General features: G+C 33.7%; 2 protein-coding genes across 2 annotated transcripts; one reads left to right on the top strand and one right to left on the bottom strand.

Annotated features, from left to right (window-relative positions):
* Positions 1 to 4,330: 4,330 nt before the first annotated feature.
* Positions 4,331 to 5,473, top strand: LOC112719913 (pentatricopeptide repeat-containing protein At5g48910). Its single transcript, XM_025770651.2, has one exon. It carries the CDS (start codon positions 4,331 to 4,333, stop codon positions 5,471 to 5,473), a length of 1,143 nt encoding a protein of 380 aa, XP_025626436.2.
* A 3,784-nt stretch (positions 5,474 to 9,257) lies between these two features.
* Positions 9,258 to 10,478, bottom strand: LOC140176452 (uncharacterized). Its single transcript, XM_072207828.1, has 2 exons — positions 10,078 to 10,478; positions 9,258 to 9,927 (listed from the first exon to the last, which is right to left on the bottom strand). Exons 1-2 carry the CDS (start codon positions 10,476 to 10,478, stop codon positions 9,258 to 9,260), a joined length of 1,071 nt encoding a protein of 356 aa, XP_072063929.1.
* Between the last annotated feature and the right edge of the window lie 1,489 nt (positions 10,479 to 11,967).

Raw genomic sequence — 11,967 nt, 5'->3', positions numbered from 1 at the left:
TTTTTATTTAATTTTTATCTTATATATGCTAAAATGATTTATTTTAGACATTTGTGCCAAAAGCTTATCCCCTTATACTATATTACTATATGTAGTTTTTGCTTTGTTTGGACTTTTAGCCCCATATTTCTCTAAAACATGAAAATAAAAATCATGCATAAGTGTAATATGAGTTTTGTTAAAGAAATCAATAATAAAAAGGGAAAATTTAAAAACCTTTGCATAGTTCAATTTATTAAAAATATATAATATTTCTTTTCAATGTGCAAATTTTCTTTCTCTAATTACTTAACATGATATGTGCCCTAGAGGGATAGAGGCCTATAGAAACACCAGGGGTTTGAGCTTTACATTAAATGAACGTGGACTGAAGTTTAGACCCATAACTTTTTTTAATTTCAAGTATGGCATAAACCTTTGTTAAGCTTTTGCCATCACATGCTCTTAAATCTTAAGTGCTTAAAAATTTATATTATATAGCTATGGTGTGTATAACGTGGGGATATATATTAATAATATATAAAATATATATAGAAAATAGATCAAAGCCAGGGTTACATGTTTGTATAGGATGTAGCAATAATAACAATTACTGTATGTTGCATTTGCTTTAATTTGTTGGAAATATAATTAAGGGATCAAAATCAGAATTTGTTGGATTGATGAGCGAGGCTCCTTGATTAATTAGCTGGATGGTTCTTTTTTTGTACACAATATAAGATTCGATATTGATCTGTGTATATACATGCATGGCTCTATTGAAATTCAATTATTAGTCCTGTTAGGAGTGTAATCGTGTATGTCTTCTTTATTTTTTTAATTATAATAATTTTTTTTTAGAGTAATGACTATTGAAATCTAAGTTTTGATATCATATATTATGAAATTATTTATTTTAAAAATATAAATTAATAAAAAATTACATAAATAATTATATTTTTAATAAAACCTAAATATTTATTATCCATGATGGTGATGACTAATAATTAATTTTGTCTCAAATTTACTAATGTAACTTATTGTGTTTGTTAAACACTACCGTTATTAAATTAGTCACTAATTTAATTTACGATTCAGAATCATTATAAACCATTGTAAATCAGTCATTAATAATTGATGAAAGTCACTAAATCGATCAAAATATATTAATGGACTTAAATATTTGATTATATTAATGGTTGATTTAGTTATAATTATGTTTAAATATTAGGTTTTAAAAGTGGTAATTTGTAAAAATAGATTAAAAATATATAATATTCTAATTAGTGATTAATTTAGTGATCAATAAAGTTTTACATATTATGCACAAGTTTTACATATTATGCACAATAATAATTAAAATGAATCTAACTAGTTTTAGCTGATACATATATACATTCACATATTCACTATTCATGAGCTCCACCAACTTTATATGCGTGTGAATATGTTAAAGAATAATGTATTAAATTTATGCTTATACAAAAAAAAAGCTTATGTTTAATTCTTGGTGTTCATATATAGTTCAGGGTTGATATATTATTTTATCAGAGAAGCGTCAAATTAGGTGAATGAACCTTGGATGATACATGTATGCTAATCAAATTTTGTGTTGCAAGATCGTAACCTGGGGAGTTTAGCATCTTTAATTTGATTCTTGTTGGGTCGCTGTCTAATGTTTAGGATTATTATTGGTGTATATTATCTTTTTATCTATTCTTTGCTCCCTTAATTAATTTATATAGTGGTTGTTGTTGTAATATTTAAAAAAAGAAAAACTATTAAGTGTTCTTGTAGTATTTTGCCTCTTAAGTTTTGCCCTATTGATTTTTTTTTTTTTACTTTTTGAGAAATTTTAATTAGAATGGAAAGATCAATAATATAAGGCATCTAGATCTTATTAATTTAATTAAAGGTTAACACTAATTTTTTAAATTTGGTTCCATTAAAAATATGTATCAATAAATTTTGTCTTTTTCATATATTACAAATCTTACATTTATCAAAAAATACAATTTTTAAATAACTTATAAATGTGACACATTTTTTTTTTATCTTATTGGCTAATTTTTGAAGTAGTGTTAGACTAACTCAACCTAAATTCTAATTTAATAATATCAAGAGGTTATCCAACTCTATGTCAATATATTAGATAATTATTTGGAATTGAATTAGGCCCATTCAACATTAGTTTTAACAACTCAGAAATAGAATGTAACCTATCTAGCAAATGAATATATATATATATATATATATATATATATATATATATATATGTGAAATTTAATTCACTTTTTCTGTTTGATTTTGCTCTCCAATTTAGTCACATCAAAATTTTATTGACCTCTTGTCTTGGATTTTTTTTCCTTTCCAAATTATGGTAACTAAGTCATTTTTTATTATTGTATAAATTCTTATCATGCGACATGCATCGTGTATTAAGCAAATTTCTTCTTAATTAATTTAGAGGAAGTTATACTTTCTTCGGATATGATTCACTAGAAAAATCTTCTAAGAAAGTCTATGCCAAAAGAGAAAAAAAAAAAAAGAAAAATTAAAACCAATAATTGAGGAAGTGCTGAATGATTTATTGATTCACTATATATTGTGGTATTTTGACTGAGATACCTTTGTCACCACAATAATAATAATAATAATAATAATAATAATAATAATATTATTATTATTATTATTATTATTATTATTATTATTATTATTATTTGGCTGTGGGTTATTATTATTTGTTTGGTGAAGATGACAGTGGCCAAGGAGTATTAGTAAGTTTTGAGAATTTTTAGAAAATAAAAATTGTTAGAAGATCAAGGTGTCTTGATCTGAAATTTTAATTGTTAGAAGATTAAAGTGAAAAATGAATTTTTTCAAATTTTTTAAACAAGTGTGAGTGTATCGATTTGAAATTTTGTAGAGGTGAATTTAACTCTATATTCATTTGTAATTTATGTTTTTTTTTTTGTCTTAATTTGTAATTTATATTGTTTCACAACATGTTTTTCAAAAACAAATATCCTTTCTGGCCCATTCTATTCTAATACGAGGCCCTTTCTGGCCCATTATATCCTTTACGAGGCCTCTTTAACTCTTTCTTAGATGCCGACAAAAAAAAGCTAGGGATAAGCATGGATATGGGTATCCGATTATCTTTTCGAATTCGAAACGAATCAATTAAATTAATTCTAAAATTAACAGGTAGTCGGATCCAATTCGAACCAAAATAATAACTCTTTCTAGTAATTAATTAGAGTGACGGTTTTGAAAGTGCAAAATTCGAACCAACTATTAACCAAAAACAAACAAATTCGAACCAATTCGTGAATTTGACCATGTGTTAATTAAATAAAAAGATAAAAATTTAAAATATATATACCTTTTAATATATTTAGATTTTAATGTGTTTGATTTTTAATGTGTTTGATGTTTAATATGTTTGGATTATTTTTATTGATTTTAGATATTTATTGTATTTATCAAATTTTTAAGATAAAAATTTTATTTTTTATTTTTTTATGAATTTTTGTTTCATCAAATACCTAATTATCTGAATCAAACCAATTCATTTTTAATCAGTTTAATTTAATTCAAGTACATACACAAAAAAAAAAATATATAAATTCAAACCAAACCGAACTAATTATAATTTAGTTGGTTTAATTTCAATTTCACCCCAAATTTAAACGAACCTGACCCATCATAACTCCTAAAAAAAAGCCTCTTTCTTATATTTAAACGATGAAGCCTCTTTCTTAGATGTTTGCGAAGGCATTCTGGTAGCTGGAGATGATATAGGAAATTAGGAATTACAATTCACATACAAAAATTTATGTTTGGCAATAAAACCAAAACCCTTCTTCAATTCCATAATCACCACCAGATTATAACAACAAAACAATTTTCATTCTTGTCTTTTCTCCCCAAAACACCTTCATTGAACCAAATCAAGCAAACCCATGCAAACGCCGTCGTTTCAGGCCTCCATGGCCGCACCTTTTCCCACATTCTCTCTCTTCTCCTCTCTCTCCCCACACTCCCTCTTCCTTACTGCCTCTCCATCTTCCACTCACTCTCTTCCCCTTCTCTCTTCGCCTTCAACACCATCATTCGCTGCCATGCCAAATCCCCAAACCACCCTTCCCTTTCTCTCTCCTTCTACTCCCTCATGCGACGCCGTTTTCCCTACCTCAGACCCAACCAGCACACCTTCACTTTCCTCTTGCACGCATGCTCCAAAGCCAACAGGGTACCGGTAATACTTGCCCAAGGTTCATTACTTCACGCGCACGTCATCAAGTTTGGGTTTTTTCCTCACGTGTTCGTACGGAACGCTTTGATTCACATGTATTTTGAGTGTTCGTGTGGTGATTCTTCCAAAAGGGTGTTTGATGAGGATGCCCTCTTGAGGGATGTGGTTACTTGGAACTCCATGATAGCGGGTTTGATGAGAAACGGTGACATTGTTGATGCGGAGAAGGTGTTTGATGAAATGCCTCAGAGGGATGTGATATCTTGGAGTTCAATGATTATGGGTTATGTTCAGAATGGGAACTTGGAAGATGGGTTGGAGTGTTTTAGGTTGATGAGGGAGAGAGGTGTGAGGCCTAATGAGGCTGCATTGGCCTCTGCGCTTTCGGCTTCGGCTATGTTGGGGTTGTTGGGTTATGGAAGGTTCATTCATTCTACCATTGAGTTCTTAAGGTTACCCGTGACTATTCCTGTGGGAACTGCATTGGTTGACATGTATGCCAAGTGTGGTTCCATTGAAATGTCGAGGTTCTTGTTTAATCGGATGGCGAAGAAGGATGTATGGACATGGAATGTCATGATTTGTGGGCTGGCTTCACATGATCATGCGAAGGAAGCACTTGAACTGTTTCAGAGGTTCATTGGTGAAGGTTTTCGCCCGGTGAATGTGACTTTTATAGGAGTACTGAGTGCTTGTAGTAAAGCTGGTTTGGTTAGTGAGGGAAGGCATTACTTTAGGTTGATGGTGGATGGTTATGGAATTCAGCCAGAGATGGAGCACTATGGATGCATGGTTGATCTCCTCGGCCGTGCTGGTTTGATAGACGAAGCTGTTGAGCTGATAGAGACAATGGATGTTCCACCAGACCCTGTATTGTGGGCGACACTACTGGATGCGTGTAAGGTTCATGGATTTGTGGAAATGGGAGAAAGGATTGGAAACAAGTTGTTGCAGTTGGATCCAAACCATGATGGCCATTATGTGCAGTTGGCTGGGATATATGCAAAAGCAAGAAAATGGGAAGATGTAGTTAGAGTTCGAAGGTTGATGATTGAGAGGGTAAACAACAAACTTGCAGGATGGAGCTTGATTGAAGTTGATGGCAGAGTTCATCGCTTTGTTTCAGGGGATAGAGACCATGAGCATTCTTCGGACATTTACAAATTGCTTGAGACAATAGGACTGAGAATAACTGAAGCTTGTCACTCTGCCAAACATCTTACCTGTTTTGCATAATGTAGTTTTTTACATTTTCATTGTAGTTTGATTTTCCTAGTTCTGCATGATTTAGTCATTATATTCGTGTCAATTTAAATTGAAAAAATAGGCAAGCACACACCCATGTAACCAGGTTTGGGGCTTCCGCATATTCACAATGATAATGTATAAGATTAGTTTATGAGTAATGGAAAAGTCAAATTGCATATGGATCAAATCCCCCTTTCTGCATTTCTTTCATGTTCTTGTTGATATTAGACACCGGTCTTAATTCTCGAAAGAAAAGTTAGGGCTATAAAGAAATTGTTATGCAGTCATGGAATTATTTTTTCAAAAAATTTAAACTAATAAAAAAGAGCAGGTGAATTATTATATTTCTAACTCGTCCTTCTCTTAGAATTTGTGTAAAATTTGCATAGGTGTTTTTTCCTTTTCATTTTGCCTCATAAAATGAAATTTTCCAAAAGTTTAAACTAATAAAAAAAAGTGCATGAATAGTTATATTTTTAACCTCCTCACACAAAAGCTTTTTTGGAATCAATAGTTAATAGTACACCACTATATATCTTTAATTCTTTATCAAACTTGTCTATTAAATCAGCGAAGATTGTCCCTAAAAAACATTGTTTTTGGTTTCTCATGGTATCCCTCAACCCAACAGGTCAAAGACTAATTTATTACAATACGGATCTTCATTTAAGAGATTGTCGTTGGCCAATAAATTGTTGGATGCACAAAATTTTGTATTGTTACACTTGTAGTTTTTGAAGAAAGTTTTGGCCTTCTTTTTCTTTTTTTCTTGAAGGTTATTAAAACTATAAATACATGGCTCTACTGAAAACACCATTTAAAAGTAGAAACAACTAATTGAAGATAAGAATTGTCTGCATTACATTATGCGTATTGCTTACCGTTTCATTATTATGGTTAAGTTTGGATACCTCTTTAGTAGGTGATTTTGTTAATGTCTTTCAAGTATTTACTCAGCTTTGATAAGAATTTGTCTTAATCTTAAGATGATGATTAATACTATATGCATATATTAATAGCTGTAACCTCAAGTTTTCATGTTAAACTTTAATTACATTACTAAATTACATATAATAACGTAAGGAGCAATGTTAAATATAACAACCTAAGTTTCTTAACTGTACAAAAGTTCACAAATTGGTACTTTTAAAGGAAACCTAACTTCAACTTGTCAAATGTCAATTGGATTGTTCCGAAAATTATCAAAGGACCTTTTGAGAGTTGGATTTGAGTGTCTGATCGTAACTCTGAGCAGAAAAAGTGGCTGGTAGGGTTCTTTGTAGTTATTTAAAACATCTGGTTGGAACGAAATAGCAGAGTATTTCAGAACTCAGAGACAAGTATTGATGGTATTAAGAATAGGTCGTTTTTGAGTTATAGGGAATGGTGTGGTGTTGACCCGTTTGGTTGTTGATGACAATGTCGAAGATAACAACGGATTATACCCCTTTTTTTCTTCATATTGTGTTGTGTTTTTATTTCTTTCATGCTCCACTTAATTGTGTTGAGCTTTCTTTATTAAAAAAAAATGCAAATTATAATTCAAAACAAAATACAAATTATAATTCAGAGTTAACATTCATATTGATTTCCCAAAAAAAAAGTTGGATTTAACATTTTGATTCTTAACAAAATTTTATTATTCTAAAAGATGTTCTCCAAACATATTATTTTTTTATAAAGAGAATTAATTTATTTTATAATGATATTGTTTTATAATAAATTTTGTTATGAAAACCAACTTAGATTGGTCGAGTGGTTAACTCACAAGTATTAGAAAATTCGAATACTTGCAGTAACTTATTAGTTAGCGACAAATTCTTAAATAAAGTTTAGATCTGCGACGATTTAGTCCTTAACCTGTTGGATGAAGGATACTGTAGAAAATTATAAATTTTGTCATGAACTTATTGTACAAACACATATTAAAAATTTAATTAAAAATAAAGAATCAATCTGAATAATTATCAAAATTTTTAAAATAATAAAAATTTATTAAAAACTAAACATAACACGTGTGAATTCTAAGGAATGAATGAATGATCTTTGTTAGTGCTCTCTTGATGAGTGTCCTGTTTTGGTATGTAAATAAAGTTGAACCTCAATCATAATTGGAATCGATATTACATAGCAATTATCTTTTCTCTTCTAAGGAACAAAACTTTATTTGTATAAGTAGTTATTTAATATCATTTATCATGCATCCAATTTTGATGTTACAACTTTTGCAGTCATCGCACAAAGAAAGAGCTAAATACCAAATCGGTATCCGAAAAATTTTGACGTTGACAAAACGGTACCTAACTTTTGTTATTGACAAAATAGTCCCTGAAAGATTTTAAAATTTGACAAAATCGTCCAACCGAAAAAGGATGATATCACAGTGAATGAAAAACGCTGATTGGCCGTCGAAAGAGAGCTTCGATGATGGCAGAGAGCTCTAGCGACGTTTCTGATCTTCTTCTTCTTTGCCATGGCGGAAGGGGACGCAGCGGCGAGATGATGTCATGGCAGAGGGGACGCAGAAGGGACGCAACGGTGTGTTGAAAAAGAAGCAGCGAACACGAGAACGCAGCGAGGTATTGCCATGGCGGTCTGGCGAAAGGGGACGCGAAAGGGGACGTAGTGACGTGTTGAAGAAGAAGAAGTGGCAAACACGAAGAACATGGTGAGGTGCAGCGGCGTGCCATAGTGGTCTTCTTCAACTGTCATGGCGGGAGGGGACACAGTGGCATGTTGAAGAAGAAGAAGTAGCGAACACGAAGAAGAAGAAGAAGAAAAAGGTCGCCAGAGATCTCTGCCATCATCGGAGCTCTCTTCCGACGACCACATCAGCATTTTTCACTCACTGTGACGTCATTCTTTCATGGTTGGATGATTTTGTTAAATTTTAAAATCTTTCAGGGGCTATTTTGTCAATAACAAAAGTCAGGTATCATTTTGTCAGCGCCATAATCTTTCGGGTACCGATTTAGTATTTACCTCCACAAAGAAACGATTCTTTTTCTCTCATCTTCTTCCATTTATATGCTTCTCTCTACATTCTACTTGTAAGTTATTTCACTACATATGTGATCATTGTTACTTATACTTTTTTTTTTGAACCATAAGAGCTCAACACATTGAAGTGGAGCAAAGAGAAAGAAAGAACAAATAAATACAACACACTAGACACAATAAAAGGTATACTCCGTTGTCATCTCCGGCATTGCCATCAACAACCAAACGGATTAATACCGTCCCAATTTCTGTAGCTCAAAAATGATCTAGTCTTGATCTCTTCAACACCTATCTCAGTATTATGAAAAACTCTACTATTCCGTTCCAACCAGATATTCCAAACAACTGCAAAGAAGCTCATCAACCCCTTCTTTTGCTGAGACTTACAGCCTGGTACTCCAATCCAGCTCTCAAAAAACTCTTTAACAGTTCCCGGCATAGTCCAGTCTCTACCAACACACGTTAGCCAAGCGCACCACACCTACCATGTAAACTCACAGCTAAAGAACAAATGATGCACACATTCTATATCCTTTTTACACAGCACACAGATATTATCATTATGATTAATAATTCCGAATCTACTCAGCCTCTCCTTCATGTTGACCCTGCCAACTAAAACGAACCATGCAAACAGTTCAACTCTTAGAGGAACCAGGCCTCTCCAGATGGTACTAGTGAAACTGTAACTTGTGATGTCCGCTGAGATAGTTTCTTTCTGCAGTACCTGCATAAATGAGTTAGTGGAAAAAATACCTTTCTTGTCAAATTTTCATATGACAGAATCCTCTCTATCAACCGACAACTTCACAACTTGTAACCGGTCATGAAGTTGGTTGAACAACTTTAACTCCCATTGGAACAGTTCTCTACTCCATTCAAAGTTCCAAACCCACTCTAACCCATCCCAAAGCCCACAGTCCCCTATTACAGATCCTTGTTGGTTTGAAACAGAGAAGAGTCTTGGAAAACTATCCTTCAAAGAGCCACTTTGTAACCAACTGTCCTCCCAAAAACGAATACGTCTGCCATTTTCCACCTCCATAGACAAACCACTAATCATCATATCTCTCACCTGTTGATCCTTCATATTAAGCTGGCAAATATCTTTCCATGGTCCCCCTTTAGATGGTAAAGGTTGTTGTGACAGCATTAAAGATGGGTTCAATTGATTACAGGAACAAAGAACATTCTTCCATAATGGGCAGTCTTCCTTAGAGAAACGCCACCACCACTTGAACAGAAGCGACACGTTCTTGAGTAATGCATCCCCGACACCCAACCCACCTTGCTTCTTAGGAGCTTGAACCACCTCCCATCTCACAAGCGGTATACCAGTATTCCCATCTTCTTTACTCCACAAAAACCTTCTTTGTAGTCCAATAATCTTTTCTGCAACCGCTTTTGGCATCTTATATAAGTTTAAGTAGTAAACTGGAAGGCTATTTAGAACCGATTTAATGAGAACCAACTTACCAACCTTGTTAAGAGATTTAGCTTTCCAAAGGCTAAGCTTATCTTCCACCTTGTCTATGATCGGTTTTCAGGTCTTCACCAACCGAGGATTTGCGCCTAAGGAGATTCCCAAGTACCTGACCGGTAACGCAGCTTCAGTACATCCCAACAGACCACACATATTAGTCACCCATGCCTTCTCACAATTGACTGAAATCAAGCTTGACTTGTCGTAGTTAATACTCAGGCCAGACATTAGCTCAAAACAACGTAGGAGTCTCTTGTAATTCAACACTGTCTCCGTGTCCTGAGGGCAGAACAACATCGTGTCATCTGCGAACTGGAGATGCGACAGCTCTATGTTGTCCCGACCCACCAACAATGGAGAAATACGTCCATTCCTTACTGCCTCACCCACCATCCTGTGCAATACGTCAATGACAAGAACAAAAAGAAAAGGAGAGAGCGGATCTCCTTGTCTGAGTTCTCTTTCCATCTTGAACGGCTTGGATGGTGACCCATTAATCAACACTGACATAGACGCTGTGGTCACACATTCCTTCACCCATGTCCTCTATCTAAGACCAAAGCCCATCTTCTGTAGCACTATATCCACAAAGCTCCATCGTACCATGTCATAAGCTTTCTGAAAGTCTAGTTTGATAATTGCCGCCTGCTTCCTTCGTAGCTTCAGCCATTGGACCGTCTCACAAGCGATGAGAGCACCATCATGTATTTTTCGACCTTTTACAAATGCAGACTGGGTCTCCCCCACTAAACGTGGCATCACTGGGCGCATTCTTCTTACCAGCACTTTTGATATCACCTTATAAACACAACCCACCATACTAATCGGTCTTAGGTCTTTGATTTTCTTGGCCCCCACAAACTTTAGGGCTAGAGCCACCCACGTTACATTAGTCTCTGTTGGTAGCTTCCCACTCTGAAAAAACCCAACACAGCTATAGTAAATTTCTGGCCTATCTCCTCCCAACATTTCTTTATGAAGTTCATATTATAGTCATCGCTACCCTGAGCTTTACTTGAATCACAATCCCAAACCGCCTCTCATATCTCCTCCGGCGTTGGCATTACCTCAAGCACTGCTGCCTCTTCCTCCTCAATCTGTTTTACCAACCCATCACGGATGCCAATAAAAAGAGCATGTTCCTGCCGATACAGATCTTTATAAAATCCTATAATCGCAATCTTTATTCTGGCCTGGTTCCGCACCAATCTTTCATTAATCACTAAAGAGTCAATCCTGTTGTTCCTCCTTCTAGCTGATGCTAGGTTATGGAAGTACCTGGTGTTCTTGTCCATATCTCTAGCATGTTAAGACCGAGACATTTGCTTCCAATGAATCTCCTTTCTAGCATGCCATTTTGCACAACAAGTCACAAGAGCCTTCCGTCTAGCCTCATTTGTTTCGTCATAAGAACCCGCACTAACGACATCATCAATCTTCTTTATCTCTTCCTCAAACTTCTTTATCCTGTTGTCCATATCCCCAAAATTTTTCTTGTGTCATCTCCTTAGCGAAACTCTCAAAGCCTTCAGCTTATTTGTGAAAAGGTCATCACCCAAGTTCTTTCACTCATCTTTTATTTTACTTGTTCTATTTGAATTATTAAATGATTCCATTATTTAACCTATTATTAAACCTTAGCCCATCTCTAATAATTGTTCTTATTTTGTTTGGATTTTGTTTTGATTGAAAATATATAATAGAGTGAAGATTCGATACGATTTTTATTTATTTTTACGAAAAATAACAAGATTTTTTGTATAAAAAAAAAAAAGCATTTCGGCATCCTAATCTTATTATTTTAAGACAATGTAATGTTTCACTAAAAAATGCGCTAAACACTAATAGAAATTGATTTTGTATTAGTTTTATTTATAAGATTATTGTTAAAATTAGTGTTTCAAGAAGAAAAAATAAGTATAGTACGAAGATTTAAAAAAAAAATGTCAGATAAAAAATAGAATAACAGAATATTAATGATGTTTTTGTTGGTGTTAAT

The sequence above is a fragment of the Arachis hypogaea genome, chromosome 11, assembly GCF_003086295.3.
Source record: "Arachis hypogaea cultivar Tifrunner chromosome 11, arahy.Tifrunner.gnm2.J5K5, whole genome shotgun sequence".
Taxonomy (NCBI): Eukaryota; Viridiplantae; Streptophyta; class Magnoliopsida; order Fabales; family Fabaceae; genus Arachis; species Arachis hypogaea.
The sequence above is the reverse complement of the archived record's forward strand: the minus strand, read 5'-3'. Positions and strand labels throughout refer to the sequence as shown.